Source organism: Callithrix jacchus, chromosome 9 (assembly GCF_049354715.1).
Source record: "Callithrix jacchus isolate 240 chromosome 9, calJac240_pri, whole genome shotgun sequence".
Classification (NCBI taxonomy): domain Eukaryota; kingdom Metazoa; phylum Chordata; class Mammalia; order Primates; family Cebidae; genus Callithrix; species Callithrix jacchus.
This window is the reverse complement of record NC_133510.1, coordinates 111,069,094-111,085,926: the sequence shown is the minus strand read 5'-3', so window position 1 is coordinate 111,085,926 and position 16,833 is coordinate 111,069,094. Positions and strand designations below refer to the sequence as shown.

The 16,833-nt window shown below is 46.0% G+C and overlaps 1 protein-coding gene and 1 long non-coding RNA gene across 10 annotated transcripts in view; one reads left to right on the top strand and one right to left on the bottom strand.

Annotated features, from left to right (window-relative positions):
- Positions 1-7,280, top strand: part of LOC118144331 (uncharacterized) — a 44,627-nt gene extending 37,347 nt beyond the window's left edge. Inside the window, exon 3 of the long non-coding RNA XR_013522391.1 lies at positions 7,073-7,280. This is a non-coding gene — a long non-coding RNA (uncharacterized LOC118144331). The remainder of the gene's footprint in view (positions 1-7,072) is intronic.
- Positions 1-16,833, bottom strand: part of WSCD2 (WSC domain containing 2) — a 121,737-nt gene that overhangs the window by 47,886 nt on the left and 57,018 nt on the right. For all 9 annotated transcript variants that reach the window (XR_004729054.3, XM_035257474.3, XM_078338122.1 and 6 more), the window contains one exon: positions 7,356-8,281. Coding sequence is in view for 8 of the 9 variants with exons in the window: in XM_035257474.3 (XP_035113365.2) it covers positions 7,356-7,737 (382 nt within the window). In the remaining variant the exon portion in view is untranslated. The remainder of the gene's footprint in view (positions 1-7,355; positions 8,282-16,833) is intronic.

Genomic DNA, 16,833 nt, shown 5'->3' with positions numbered 1-16,833 from the left:
TGCATTTTCTTCTTTAGCTTAAGCTGGTTCAAGCTGGATTTTTGTCCCTTGGTACTATGGGAAGCGGGGGTGGGGGGCACACTAACTATTACCCTGATACTCAAGCTTAGCAACTTGCCCGAGTTCACCCCACAGTGAGGGTCTCTGGCCAAATCCATGCCCAGGTCTGTCTATTCAAAGCTGCCCCTTCCTATGTGCCACACTGAGTCCAAGCTTGGGAGGAGGTGTCTTGGGAAGAGGTGTCTCTCCAGAGAGACCTGCCCAGGAGGAGGATGGAGCTGGGAAGTAGGGCGGTTCCCTGGGAGAAGATCTGGGATTTTTACCATAGATCCATCTTCCTCAAAGCTTAGGCTTTTAGTTATTTATTTTTAAGCTTTATTTTAAGTGCTGGGTACATGTGCAGGTTTGTTATACAGGTAAACTCATGTCATGGGATTTGTTGTGCAGATGATTTTATCACCCAGGTATTAAGCCTAGTGCCCAATAGTTATTTCTTTCCTCCTCTTCTCCCTCCTCCCACCCTGCACTTTCAAGTAGTTCCCAGTGTCTGCTGTTCCCCTCTTTGTGTCCATGTGTTCTCACCAGTTGGCTCTCTCTTATAAGTGAGAACATGCGGTATTTGGTTTTTTGTTCTTGCATTAGTTTGCTAAGAATAATGGCCTTCAGCTCCACCCATGTTCCTGCAAGAAGTATGATCTTAATTCTTTTTTATAAACCTGGGCTTTTAAATGGTGCTCTATCCCCTTCCTCACCCTCCCACCTGACCAGGCATCAGGCTGAGATGTCCCACACAACAGGTGCTCAAAAACTTGTTGAATGAATGGATGACTTTCTGTTTCCTTATCTGTCGACAGGAGAGAGAGGTAGATACATGGTTCTTTGTTGATGCTTTTGGAAAACGCAGGCATGTTATGCATCATGGCCCCATTAATGGGCTGAGCTGCATGGATCAGGATATCAATATTGAGTCAGTTTCCTTCCTGCCCTGGGCAAGATCTGGTGACCCCATCCCCTGGACCTTTGGTACAGACTGAATGAAGACCATGGTCCCTGTTCCCAGAGTTAGTGTGGTTACTGCCAGCCTGCTAAAATCCTCTCTAGCCATTCCTCCAGGCTCCTCCACCTTCAAATCCTGCTGTGGTAGCAGAATCTCTTGGAGATAGGAGGTCAGATATGTAAAACAGGGACAAAATCACAGGCCACTTGAGGGTGGATTAATGGCTGAGATCACATAATCTATCAGCTCGTCTCCAGAGCCATCCGAAGAGTGCTGAAATGGCAGTCACCCCAGCTGCTATTTATCTCCAATACAGAAACCAACATCTGAAAAGAACCCTCCTGCTGGCACTTTTTTTCCCTTTACTTTTTTCTTTTACTACAATTAATCTTTTCCTGAGATTTTGCTCTCTTCGATAAAGGTGATTTGTAGCTAAAATGAACTAATCTGTATGCCTCTGATTTATAGTTTGTGAACAGATTCACAAACAGGAGGCCTCATGCTGTACTGGAGTCAACCAGATCTGGGTTAGAATCCCACGTATGATGCTGCAATAGCCTCAAATATTACTCAAGCTCTTGGAGGAGCAGTTCTCCACCCGAAAAGTGAGAGCAAAAATTCTAGTAGGGTTGTTAGACTGAATTGTGTGCCCTGTCTCCCCCCACCCAAAATGACATGTTGAAGTTTTGATTCCCAATTCCTTAGAATGTGGCCTTATTTGGAAATAGGGTCATTGCAGATGGAATTACATTATGAGGCTAAACTGGAGTAGGTTGGTTCCCAGTCCAATATGACTGGAGTCCTTATAAGAAGGTGGCTATATGAAGACACAGAGGCAGCTGAAGGCTGTGTGAAGACACAGACACAAAGGAGATGGTCACATGAAAACGGAAGCAGAGGTTGGAGTGATGTGGCTGCAAGCCAGGGAGTGCTGAGGATGGCCGGGAACACCAGAAGCCAGGAGAAAGGCATGGAACAGAGTCTCCCTTTGAGCCTTTGAGAGCTCTGCCAACACCCTGCCTTCAGACTTCTGGCCTCCAGAACTGTGAGAGAATGGATATCTGTTGTTTAAGCCACCCGGTGTGTGATACTTTATCGCAGCCTGAGAAAACTAATATGGAAGTATTGTTGAGAGTGACCTAGGTAACATTAATTTGGTGCATTGAGCCAGTCATTCTTGATAACAATTAGAAGACATTAAGCCTTCCATTCTCCTTAGAGGCAAGTGAGAAGATGTCATGCTGTTCAATTCAGTAGAGCTTAGTGAAATAAGCATGGGCTTGGGAGTTAGATCATTCTGGGTTCAAATCTGGGCTTTGGCTCTGTCACACAGGGTCTGTCACAGAAGGAAGACACAAGAAATAATTTTTCTCCTTCTGGGGATACTGTGGAACCCAGGAAGGTGGTCCCTCTGGAAGACGACCCAGTGCTGCCCGGGTTTCCTTGCACTGGCAGGGGAACTTACTGCTCATATCTAGGTTTTCCTGGAGGAGGAGGGATGAACCACTCAGTTTGGTCAAGGTGTAAGGATCCTGCAGACTAAACTCACCCGTCTCCTCCCCCAGGAAGCCAGCTGTGATACCCCATGACCAAATGGGGTCCCTCCCTTGGGGTCCCCCAAAACTTTTCTAGATTTTCTTAGTATTGTCCATTATTTTTACAAATTAGAATTAATTTTGGCTTTTTGTGGAAGAATTTTTAATAAAATGAAAAGGTATTATAATGGGGAAAAGCACAGCTTTTTCCTCTGAGGAATATTCACAACTTGTGCTTGAATCATTCCTGTGTCTCCACCTCCCAGCAAAGATCTGGACATGTAGTAGGTGTTTGATAAATATGGAATGAATGAATGAATGAGTGAATGAATGAACGAATGGAGTTAGAAATCATATATTTTAAGAAAGAGGTAGTATAAGTCCAGTGGTTAAGAATAAGGGCTTTGGACTCTGATCAAATTGGGCTGGAGTCAGCTCTGCCTCTTAGCAGCTGTGTGATACTGGGCAAATAATTGAACCTCTCCGAGCCTCTGTTTCTTCATCTGTGAAATGACACTTGATATTTTTACTTGATATGAAGCTGAAACGAGAATATGGACAGTCCCTGACACAGAGCACCTCAGTAACCTGCAGCCCTAGAGAAGATGAGGAGTGGATGCCCCCGCTATCCTTCCAAAAAATGCAGACTAAATCTTTTCATGGCCATCTTCACACTCAGCCCAAGCCTGTCTGTAATCTCATGGAAATAGGAGCAGAACAGCTTTTAAAGTCAAAGTGGGTTTGGCTCCTGGCTCTGCCCCAGACTAGCTGTGTCACATTACCTCTACTTCTCCACTTTCTCCTGCAAAATTACAGTATAAATAATAACACCTGGTGTGTATTAAGGTGGTGTGCCAGCTTATTATAATAATAATAGTCCAGGCATGGTGGCTCACACCTGTAATCCCAGCACTTTGGGAGGCCGAGGCAGGAGAATCACCTGAGGTTGGGAGTTTGAGACCAGCCTGACCGACACGGAGAAACCCCATCTCTACTAAAAAATACAAAATTAGCTGGACATGGTGGTGTGTGCCTGTAGTCCCAGCTACTTGGGAGGCTGAGGCAGGAGAATCGCTTGAACCAGGGAGGCGGAGGTTGCGGTGAGCTGAGATTGCACCACTGCACTCCAGCCTGGGCAACAAGTGTGAAACTCCATCTCAAAATAATAATAATAATAGCTGGCATGTACTTTCTGTACACTGAGAAGTGATGTGATGTAGTGGTTGAGGTTCAGGTGTAAGACTCACAACACCTGGTTTACTTACTGGTTTGCTCCCTCCTCCAGCTGAGCAATCTTTGTGCCTAAGTTTCCTTCCTATAAGATGGAGTTAATAACAATGTCTATGTTATTTCATTACTATGAAGATTATGTGATGTAATAGATGTAAATGCTTTGAACAGCACCTGGTACTCAGAGAGCACACACTGGATTCACCTTACGTAATCATTCTGACGATGACACCATCTGATGTACTTTTTATCCTAAAGAGGAAACTGAGTGGCAGAAAGGTGCAGTGGCCTGCCCAAGGCTGCACAGCCAGCAAATTGCAGAACTGGGATCTGAACCCTGATGTGGCTGCTCAAAGTGCAGGCTCTCACATGGCCATGTGAACCCAGAGAGTCCTAGGTAAATGACTGGTACATGGTAGGTGCCAGTCGCACCAAGGAATTCAGACTCATGCCGAGCCTCAGCCCAGCCTGAGTGCAGCTCTTCCCTCCCTCCCCCCGGGCCATGATGGACTCTGAACCCTCTATAGCTTGAGTCCTGGATCACTGCATCAAGCAGAGCCCTCACCAACTTTGGAGAAAACCAAATGAGCTTAGCGTCAGGTCGGAGAAGCGTCTCGTTTTTATTAGCGTTAATCTAATATGTTGTCTTTCCTTGCTGAATTCTGAATAAGTTAATCAAGGACAGGCTGGATTTGTGTTTTCTTAATAGCACTGCCTGATTCCAAAGGCTGTCTGCTGAGAGCCCTGGGCTCAGGGCTATGCTGTTATTTTCTCTTCCTTCTCTCTGTACTTTATAAAATATATAAAATTGCTGGGCAAGGCATGGAAGAATGCTCACAAGCTTTGGAATTAAAGAGACCTTGTCTTAAACTTCAGTTCCTCCACTAGTGACCTGTGTAACCCAGGGTAAGTGATTTCTTTCTGGATCTCAGTTTTGCCATCTGTGAAATGGAATCCCTAATTTAGTGAGTTGTGGTAATTAAATGAGGCTGTGAAATGCATAACATGGTCTGGCCTGTAATGATCATTCAGTAGATATTAGCTAATATTACTACAAATAAGGACGGCAACTATTAAGTGACCTATTATTATGAGCCAGAGGATAAGATAAGCATGTTACATATATCATTTCATTCAAACAATACATGAAAAGCAAATAGACAAGTGGTTGGTGTGAACTAGGTACTCAAGAAATGGTAATTATTATTAGCGGTATTGATGGCAGTATTTAATTCTCACAGTGAATGAGAGATGTTGTTGTTTCTGCATCATCTACACCACAAGGAATTAATATTCTAACAGCAGACATGGACAAACATATACAATTGCCATTCACATAAGGGCCATGCCAGGGAGCATAGTGGAGGAGCATTTGATCAAGCCCGTAAGGGGATCAGGAACATTTTCTTGAAGATTAGCAAAGCTGAGACTTGGAGGAAAAGTAGAGCTAACTCTGTAGAGGTACTCCAGGCAGAGGGATAGTCATTCATTCATTTATTCATCCAATCCTTCACCCATGCAACAAATAGGTGTTAAGAAACAGCTCTGAGCCAGGTGCTGTCCTGGGTGCTGATAGAACACAGACCGGCAGGACAGGCGACAGCCTTGCCCTCATGGAGCTGACAGTCTGGTAGAAGACGCTGACCTTAAACAAAGAGGCAAACACATAAACGAGACACTTTCTGATGGTGATGTTATGATGAAAATAGAGTCAGGGAATGTGGTTGACTGGGTAGGAAGTGGAGTTACTTGAGTTAGGATGCTCTGGGCTGGTCTCTATGGAAAGGCAAAGTTTGCTTGAAGACTTGAAGGAAAGGAAGAAGGGAGCTAGGCAAAGATCTGGGGAGAGCTCATCCCAGATAGAAGGCACTGCATATGCAGAGATCTTAAGGTAAAACAGGCGTAGTGTGTTCAATGCAAGGACAGTGGGGCAGAGCATGGCAAAGGCAGTGGTGTTACAAGATGAGGTTGCAGAGTTGGACTATGCAAATGGTATGGAATGTGTCCTAAGCATGATGGGGAGCATATCTCAAGGTGTAGGGTGACAAGAACTGTGGGGCTTTCAAAGGCCAGAATGGAGTTGGAGTGGCTGAGGTGCAGCACCTCTCACCTCACCTATACCTATAACCTCCCTAGCATGCTATAAGATGATCTCCCTTCCCCAGGGAGATCCCAGGAGCACTTTCTGAGCACCTCTAAGCACCTACTTGGTGCTGGGCTTTCATGACCCTTGTCTCATTGAGCTCTCAGGAGCAGCCAGTAAAATCCCCATTTTACAGATTTCAAAACTGAGGCCTGAGAAGGTAAAACTATTTGCCTGGGCCACATGGATGGTGGGACTGGAGCTGGAATATAAATCCACATCCCTGTCCATTCTGCTACCTCCAACACCTCCTTTGCCTCCCTGTGAATGTTGGGTTCTTGAAAAGGCAGAAGTCTAGGAAATTCCTGAGGGCAGATTTTATCTAGAAGACTCAGATTCTATCTAGAAGACTCTATCCTAGGCCAGGTGGGGGAAGGACTGGGGCAGGAGAATGTGCTCCAAGATGAATCCCTTCCATTAATCCTGCTTCCTTCATGGTAGGAGAAGAGTCTTTTATGAGTTGAATCACAGTAAAACACAAAGGCTAGTGAAGTCTTCCATCTGCCTTGATTGGTGGTTTATTCTCCCAAACCATCTGGCCCAGAATTCCAAAATGTCCATTTGTGTTAATCTCATGAATTGTAGGGGTTGTGGATTCCTCCCTATCATGCTGGTTGGATGAGTAGATGCCAGTGGACTCTGGGGGACAGCCTTAGTGAACTGAGCGTTCAGGCCAGATGGATGAGATCTAAACTCTGTTCCTGCTGCTGCACAGCTTTGGGGGAGTGTCTTCCCTTCTTCAAGCCTCAGTTTCCACATCTGTTAACTGGGCACAGGATCATAGAGGCCTTGTTTAAGCCCATGAGGTGCAGTGAAAATCAAATAAAGTAATGCACTCAAGAAGAAAAGCCTTTTTAGATTATAAACAGCTGAGAAAATGCAATGAAATCTATCCATGGCAGTGATATCCCCTGAGAACCATCACCAAGGGACCCAGCAAGGTGGACTGAGAGACAGTCTGGTGGAGCAGAAGCTCTGCCACTTAGCTATGAAATCTTGTGCTCTTGGTACCTGGTACCTCAGTTTCCTCATCTTTAAATGGGAATAAATATCACGTAGAGTTGTGGTGACATTTCTACATATGTAAAGTACTTGGAAACAGTACTTGATGCTTAGTAAGTACCCAGTTAATGCTGACTGTTTTTATTTTCACATATATTTAACAAGGACTATGAAAGGCTGCAGGGGAGAAGCAGACTTTGACCTCTGATCGATGTGGAGTCCAAATCCAAACTTGCCGGTCGACAAGCTGTGTGACCTTGGGCAAGTTGCTTCATCTCTCTGAGCTTCAATTTTCCCCTCTGTGCAATGTGGATGATAATGGAACTTACTAGCTATTTATAGCTACAATTATATGACCAAACACTGAAAACTGACAACTGTTACTGTATTATTAGTGTCTCCTCCTTTCTCCCCGGCCCCTCGGTGTCCAGAATTTCCTCGCTCTTACCTCGCTCTTCCTCCTTCTCCCGGACGACCCTCCCCTTGAGGGCTCGGCTCCAGGCTCCACCGTAGTCGCCAAGCTTGGCTCTCTCATTCCCATCCTTGCCCTTGAACCAGGGTCCGTACCTGCGAGCGATGCTTGAGGCTTCACCTGTGTCCCGGAAGCCTCTGCCCAGATGCATGTCGCCCAGGAAGGGCAGCTCAGCACCCTCAGCCAGGCCTCCTGTGGCGGCGGGGTTCGCCTGGTTCTCCGAGACGGCGGGCTGGCCCACAAAGCCAGAGTGAAGGAAGACGAGGCTCCCGGCAGTCAGGTAGAGTGCCAGGAAGGTAAAGAAGCGCACGGGTTTCCGGCGGAAGTACCGCTGGAATTTGAACCAGAGCTTCGCCATAGCGGGATCATTCCGGACTGGCTCTCTGGGGACTGGCTGGGATGCTTGGGAGGGGATGGAAGGGGCTTGGTTTCCCAAGCTTTTTTTAGGGATGGAACACTTGGGGGTCCTCAGTCTCACTCTTCCTGAAAAAGTAATCCCAAAGGCCAGAAGGGGGGGGTGAGTTCAAAGCTTCGCTGAGGCCATGGGGAAGGACGGAGCTTACCTGCCCTCCCAAAGTCAAGGTGAGCTTCTTTGGGCCAAGAAAGAGGTTTTGAGGCTCAGGAAACACATGATTCGGTCCCATTTTCCTACATATTGCTCTTCACTTCAGAGTGTTCCCAAAGAACGGTGAGAATAGCAATTGGAGGTTTCTGAGGATCGCCAGCAGCTGCAGCTCACTTCTCGTCCTTCCTCTGCTTCTCAGACCAAGGAATCTGGGTTATTTCACCGGGGTCCTTGTTTCTGGCCTCTTTCCCCGCTGAAGACTAAGGCCTGTCTACCTCATGGGAACAGAAGCTGATAGGTTTCCATCCAGTCAGGCATCAGGACTCAGTGCTGCTACCTGCAAAACAGCAGAGACACAGGCATGAGAAGCCCTTTCACCAAAGCACAGAACCCACAGGGTTCTTAAGCATCCTGGAGGGCAATGCAGAGGCCCAGAGAGGGGAGGAAACCACCCATGGCACAAAAGGGCTTAAGAGCAGTGCTGGATAAAGAGCATCCATGCGTCTTCTAGAACACTGCCTTTTTCTTGAAACCAAACTGGGAATGTGGGGGCCTGGATCCTAGAGGGCCCTAGTTTGGTGACACACTTTGTCTTGGACAAGCTATGGGCCAGTGGTTTGCTTTGCTCCATTCTTCCTATATGTTTGTCAAATATACACTGATCCATGGATTACCTCAAGTCCAAAAAATACTTCCAAGGTCCTTGCTGAACTACCTGCTGAACCTGGGTGATTCTGAACCAGACCAGATTCATTCATTTTATTTTTCCCAACAAATATTCCGCGAGACCCACTTTGTGTGAGGCACTGTCCTAGGTGCTAGAAATAAAGCTGCAAGCTGGAGAGAGAAAATCTCCTCTTTCATAGCGCTTACATTCTAGTGGGAGAAATATAATACATAGCCCGTCTCCTCTATCCAAAGAAGAAAACGACAAAGAGGGAGAGTAGGGTTATTTTGCAGCATATTTGTTCATTCAGTGTCTACCATGTGCTCAGCTTTGTGCCCAGCAGTCTGTACTTATTGTCTCATTTATTCCTTCCAACATTCCTATGGGAGGTAACTATTTCCCTGCTTTACAGATGAGGAAACTGAGGTCACACAGCTGGTGAGTGATGGAGCTGGGATTTGAACCCAGGACAGTCCAAATTGCAAATCACAGCTCTTAACCAGTGCCTCTTTGGCTCTGCCTCTTTCCCACAGTCTGGACATCACTTGAGAATTCAGAGACAACTCCCAAAACAGTAGCCCTTCCTCACTGCCACCCAGTTACCAGCATGGCTCACTCTTTGTCAGGGTCTCTCAGGTGTGGGTCTGAGAAACAACTGATTCAGAACCACCTGAGAGCCTGGTGAATATAGATCCCTAGACTTTCTAACCAGAATGTCTGGTTGAGGGGGAAACCCACAGATGTAACCAGGTGCTCTCAGATAATGGTAATGAGCACAGAGGGTTGACAACTACAGCTTTATGAGTAAATGTTCAGGATTATCAGTTAAGAGGAAAAATAGAACGTAAATTAGAAAACATAAAACTCCATTTAGGCAATGCTTTTTCATATTATCACCAGCAGGGGGCCCCATGACCATCTTAGCCAACGCCTAAGATTCTGTAGTCAGCCAATGGAAGAAATGAATTATAACAGCCTCTGCTAATCCAGACAGTAGTGTGGGCATTTAACTGTGGTTCAATGCAGAGTCTGCCATCCCATTTGTTCAAGAACTGAGTACTGAGTACATACTGTGCACCAGTCACCTTTGTAGACACTTGGAATAAGTAAGTAAACAAAACAGACAAAAATCCATGCCTTTGTAAAGTCAAACTATCCATCCGTCTGTCATCTGGCAGTCCACATACCCATCCATTCATTAGGCCAACTATCTATCCATCACCCACCCTTTCATCTGTCATCCAGCAGTTCGCCTACCCATCCATTCATTAAGCCAACCATCCATCTATCCATCCATCCACCCATCCAACCATTCATCTGTCTGTCATCCAACGTCCACCTACCCATCCATTCATTAAGCCATCATCTATCTGTCTGTCATCCAGCAGTCCACCTTCCCATCCATTCATTATGCCATCCATCCATTCACCCACCCATTCACTCACCCATCTATCCATTCATCCACCCATCCATCCATCCATTTGTCTTCCAGCAGTTCACCTCACATCTATTCATTAAGCCATCCATCCACCTACCATTAATCTATTCATTAATCCATCTAACTGTCCATCCATTCATCTATCCATCTGAACTGTAGCAGCCCATCCGTCCATCTGTCTGACTGTCCACCCATTCAGTTATCCACTCATTGTTCCATTTATTTAAAAACATATGCTGAGCACCTACTATGTGTGTGCTTGAGATGCAGGAATAAATAATTCACAGTCCCTGCTTTCAGAGACTTCAGAGTCAACTGAGGGAGAAAGCAACGTAAACAATCACTATGCTAGACAGACAATTATAAATTCCATAGTAGATGTGTGTACACGATACAGATAAGCAATCAATATTAATTTAAACATTAATAGTTAATGTTTATTCGGCACTTAATACATGCCAGACATCCTTCTACACAAACACATACTCTGATTTAAACAGTTCTATGAGGGAGACATGCATCTATTTTTACACAAGAGGGGAATGAGTATGAGAGAGATTAGATAACGTGTTCGGGGTCACGAGTGGCAGGAGGGTTGTAAACCAAGGTCACCTGACTTCACAGCCTATATTCCTAACTGTGTGTCTATTCTGGTCTTGTAACTTTGAGGATCTCATGGCAACTACAGATGTATGCCCAGAAAAAAAAAGCCCTTGCACATAAGCTCCCAGAATTTGGCTTAAAATATCAAGGTGGGGGGGTTGGATCCTGGGTTGAGAAGCCATGGAATGTGGGAGCCCAGGGAATCTAGGGTCTGCAACTGCCTGGGGGTACTGTAGAGGGCTTCCCCAGGGAGGAGTCTTTGAGCCAGAAGGTCTTGCAAAAGGAGTCAGAAATCTCTGGGTGAAGGAGCAACAGAAGGTTAGCCCAGGGAAGAGGAACAGCCCACATAAGGGCACATCACTGAGGTGGAAGAAACAAAGGAGCTTGGGGGACTGTGAGGTAGGAACACAACCAAGCAGTGGGCAGGGGCCAGACCATGGGAAGCCATGGACGCCAAGCTCAGGAGTCGGGACTGTGGTTTAAGAATGCACATGAGAATCCACTGAGGTTTCATGATCGTGCCAACACGTGCCAGATGTTTCTGCAGCTGGGCTAAGACGAGAAAAAGCCAGCAGTCCTTGTGTGATGGGCAAGGGGACACCATCCCTTCCAGAGCCATTGAGGCAAGAGCAGAGGTGGACTCCATCACAGGTAAACAGACCTGGGTTCAAATCCTGCCTCTTCCATCCTGCAGCTGAGTGACTGGAGCAAGACATCTCTTCTCAGCAAGACTCAGTTTCCTCACCTGTAAAGTGGCCTAAAGAATCTTGACTTCTCCCTCAAAAAATATATTGCTGGAAGGACTGAATTAACCATTGTAGGAGGGATACCTGACACATAGGAGATGCTCAAGAAAAGCCCCCGCCCCCTCCCGGGCACATGTGAGATACTTGAAAGATAGCAAAGCTTTCAGCTGTAGTGTTCCCTGTGGCTTTCTGCCTCTCTGAGGATATTTCTGGGTCTAGTCCTTTTTTGTTGTTCCCTCCTGTTCTTTTATATTTCAACACATCTTTTCTCTAAGTGGGTGCCAAATGGGCTTTAAGAGGATAATGAGCTTGTTAGGGGCTGGCAGGGAACAGAAAGAGACTGAGGCATCGGTGATGTGGAAAACGAAGGAGATCTGCCAGAGGGGCTGTGCCCACCCCCGACTTTAAGAGCTCCCTTTCCTCCTGGGGAGGGAAGGTGCTGACCTGAGCCACCCCACACCATCCTGCCAGTGCTAGGAGGAGGCGGGGGCTTGCCCGGAGGAAGAGCCCCCTGGAATCTGAGCCTTACAGAGGCAATAAGACTATTTGTACATAGGAGGGCCCCAAGAAACACTGATAGAGAAAACAAGTAAAAAGAGTCAGGCTTATCCCCCCAGGGCTTACACCTACAACCATGGCTTCACACGCTGGCCAAAACACTCAGGTGGCAGCCTTGGAGAACTGCAAATCCAGGGCTCTGTGGAGGCAGCGCCTTGCGATACTCAGCACTGGGTGGTTCTGGGGTTCAGGAATTCCAGGATTTGGTTGAGCCAGAACCCCAGTTCCTCAAAGGTATCCCAGACTCCCCTGCCTCCCACATCCATCTGTTGTTCTCTCTCTCCTGCCTCTCTCCAAGTCTCTCTTTAGTCTATCTGTCGTCTCTCTTTCTACTATCTCTCTCCAGACAGAAATCCTGCCTCAAAGGGAATGGGGAAACAAAACTACCTGCGTTTGTTGAATACCTACTATATGCTGGACACTGTGTTTGAAGGTTTTATAAATACATTCTCCCATATTTCTCCCTGTGGGGATAGCTGCGAGGCAGGTGTGATGTTTCTTCCCAATCCATAAATGATGTGTCTACAACCCTGAGTGAGATGAAGGCTGTTGGCTTTCAGCAAGCCACTTCTCTCTGTCTCCATTTGTTCATAACATGTTGAGGATTATAATTGTATTAACAACCCCTCCCGTCACTCACTTGCAGGTGTGAGGCCCAGACAGGGGCCTTCATCTCTCTGAGCTGTCATCTTCTCTCTATAAAGTTAAGTAAACCATAGAATGGCCCTCCCAGGTGTGTGGGGAGGATTTAAATGAGACAATCCACAGGGCTGGCTATCACGACTTCACCCCTCTTCATTTTACATGACACCTCGCCGAGCCTCAGTTTCCCCATCTGTTAAATGTGGTGGACGACCTCTACTCTGCCTTCCTCCCAGGGCTGGTGTGAGCTTCCCTCCATAGGAAGGAGGCTGAGAGGCCCCCTTTGTTGGAGTGGCAGCATTCGGTTACTGCAGTTCATGTTTCCAGCAGGAGCCTCAAAGTGTCTAAACACAGCCTATTTTTAGCACCAGAATGAGGCCCTGGTGTTGAGCTGCCAACTTGAAGATGGGCGGGGGAGAGCTGCCCTGCAGGGGAAAGAAAAACAGAGGCCCAGTCTCCCCTGTGGTTCCTTACCTCCTCTGGGAGTGAAAGGGTGCCTCCCCCTTCCAGTTTCTGGAGGCCAGAGTAGGTCAGGATGGAAGCCTGTGAGGCTGGAATGCGGGGGCTGACCCCCTCTCTACAACCCAGAACCTGACTTGGGGGGCAGAGGCAGTTTGGAGGGACTGGGCAGGCCCAGTGACCAACTGACCCCCAAACCACCCCAAAGCTTCACCAAGAAATAGCTACTGAGAAACCAGGTTCATGAAAGTTTGATTTCTTAATAGTTCTGGGTAGGAGATCCAGCTGGGAAGTTTTCAAGAAACTTGGGAATTCAGGTAAAATTTCAGTCTTGTTCTAATAATAAAAATATCAGAAATCACTGGTGTTTGTTGAGCACTTACTATGTGCCAGTCATCTTATTCCCATTGTGCCTTTTAATCCCCACTATCATTCTTTGAGGTGGTCATTAACTCCTTTGAACCTCAGTTTCTCCATCTATAGAGTGATGATGTAATATAATTTGTCTCTTATGGTTAGTGTGAGAACTAAATAAGCTAATAATACAAATGTATCATATTATATTAATATATATTAGGTATGAATGCTACATCTTATAATAATTTCTGGAGAATACATGTGGTTTTTGCCTGTTCAGTGCCCCTTTGTTCTGATACAAGGACTCCATTTTCCTTCACGGAAGTGCTAGTTGCTGCAGACGTTCCCATACCTCCCCCTTGATGCACATATGTAAGAATTAATGTAGGGTGCACATGTATACCCAGGAGTGAAAGCACTAGTTTTTGTTTGTTTGTTTTGTAGGAGCATCTTATGATTATCCTAAAAGAAGCCAGTTTTTTTTTCCAAGGTGGCTGTAGTCACAACTTCCTCAATAGAGTTCGAGCATTCCTGTTGCTCCACATCCACACCAACACTTAATGTTGTCAGCCCTTTCCTTTTTGGTCAGTTTGGTAGATCTGTAACAGACATTGCATGTGCCCCACCCACAGAGTTAAATTCTGAATGTTCATGTCTGCATCTGGTGATCTGAGGGGTTTCTCCAGTACCTTGAATGGTTTTTGTGCCCGTGTGGTTGGCAGGTGAAACATGCTAGAATGTTTACACCTGGAGCCAGCTGCAACAAATGACTGATGGGAGTTAGTGTATAAATACCCCAGCTCCCTTGCTTCTCAGCTGGGATAACTCTGAAGTATGTTATTTCTCCAGTGGGACTTGGCCTCAACCACCCTTTGTGATAGATGACTTGATAACACACCCTTTATTGATATCTTCCCTTCCTTGTCTCACTTCCCCCTCAGGGAAGGACAGGAGTAAGTGTGCTCTTCATTTCCTAAATGAGCTGCTTATCAGTGGTATTGATTCCTTGGAATCGTTGATTCCTTAGAATAGGAATGAATATGGTTTTTTCAACCTTTTCCTTATCATTAGACATGTAAAATATTTCCAGTCATCCCTCTCTTATAAATAAGTAATGCTATGATAAACATCCTGTATGTAAATCTTTGTACAGATTCCTGGAAGGCAATATGGGATCTTTCAACAATGTCGAGACATTGGCATATTATACCCACTTTGCAGATGAGGAAACTGAGGTTCACAGAGATTTAGTAACTCACCCAGGTACACAAAAAATGGGGCATGAATTCAAGTGCAAAACCGAGCCTCGGTGTCATGACACCATGGCGGACACTGTGCAGACCAGCAAGGCAGCTGTTCCCTCTCTTAACCACTAATCCCTTAGTTGAATCCAAGCCTTGATGAAAGGAGACTTCCTGAGCTTACGACATGGATGACCATGCCTCAAACACTTCTCCAGGTAGATAACCCTCAATTCCTTTAATCAAATTTCTTTCTCACCCTTCTTGCTGGTGGACCAGCTATTTGGCAAGTGAAAGACTTAATAAAATAGCCTGAGAAAAAAATATTATAAATGCCAAATCCTTTCACTCATTGTCTTAGAAATCCAGAATTTTATTAACCCAGCAAACCTTGGGGAAGACTTTTGCACCCTGTACAGTGGGTGGACCCCCTCTGGGACACACCCTTCCATTCATGGGTATGCTCTAGTTTAATTATCCCATTGTGCCCATGATGGAATACAGTAGTTTACTCCAGTTTCTGACCATTGTGTGCAAAGCTGAAACTGGTACCTCTGTACATACAGACTTATTTCCTGGTCAAAAAAGTGGGATTCTTGCGTCAAAGATTCTGCAGAATCCCACTTTTTTGACCAGGAAGCACGTATACACCAGGGAGGCTTGGCCAGTTTCTAGGCACACCTGTATGTTACCTCCTACACTCACTCACCCGCCTCCAGAAAGAATCCCCTAGGTCCCCACACTTCCCTCTGTTCCCAGGACAGAAACTCAGTCAGCACTACCCTGAGCTCACAGCCTGCCAACCATGTCCATTTTCATTTATCTTTCCCAAAATTCAAGAAAATAAATGAGAAGGCAAAGTGCCATTAGCTTAATGGCCTTTAACACCCAGCCATCTGCCATGATGTAATTAAATAAAAAAATCAGAGGGAGCATATGGTGTCCATTATAAATAAATATTAAAATTTTGTTTCTCCGGATAATGACTCCAGTGCCTCTTGCTCCATGGGCAAACTTTACAGCCATCTTCGCTTGTTGCAGGGAGTCAGGCTGGGTCACCGTGAACAGAAATGGCCATGGAGAGGAAATGTGGAAAGGGGTCAGGGTCAGGGTCATCTGAACCTGCATCTGAACCTGTCTCTGAGATAGGGTGGCTATGTGATCTTTAGCAAGGGGCCTCTCTGCAACTCAGTTTCCCCACCTGCAAAATAGGGCCAATCCACTCTGCCTCACTGGAAAGGTAGCAGAGTTAAATGAGCCACTGTTTTAAAAATGCATAGCACCCTAATAATAACATAAGTTAGTATTTATTGAGCACCAACTATGTGACAGACACTGTCTAGAGTGTATCTTGTAATCCTTACAACAACCCTGTAAGAAAGGTTCCACTTCTTGGCCCCATTTTACAGTTGAGAAAATCAGAGAAGTTAAGTCATTTGTGCAGGTTCACACAGCTAGCAAGTGGTGGAACAGGCTTCTAGCCCAGGGAGTCTGGCTCTGGGGCGTGCAGTCTTAACTGCATGCTAAGCCTGTCATGACAGTTTCTTAGTAGACAATCATTCTCTGTCACAACTTTGGCCAACCGAACAAAACATTTACCTCATCCCATGACAATACCCTTTGTCCAGACTTCAGAAGCAGATAAAGGTTCAATGAGTTGATGCAATGATTGTTGACTATCTAAGCTGGTGTGGAGGTTACATTTTGGGGAGTCTGTCTAGTGTGTGGCACCCACCCCTTGCTTGCAGAGGGAGACCCCGGGGGCCGCATTTGTAGCATATTACTCTTTCCACTGGCATTGCTGGTGGATAATAGGTAGATCTAAAACTGGCCAATCCATTCTTGGCCCCAGAAATATGGAGTTGGGATTTGAGGCATTCACATCTTTGCTGATCACTTGGACTTCGGACCTATAGCCTGAGGAGCTGTCACCAGGTGCCTAAAGAAAGAGCAAAAGTTAAGTCTACAGAGAGAAGGAGAAGGAAATAGCTGAGCAGAGAAGAAACACTGAGACAAAGGACCCGAGAAAGCCTTGGGATCCTGAGCTTGCAGGACCAAGCCTTCCAGGGTTACAGACACACTGAATGAGAAAACTTTTCGTTTTTCTTAACATGGTGCTAGGTACCCCAAAAGGGCTCAGTAAGCTTTAGCTACGGTTAGTCTTCAAAGGGCAACTCA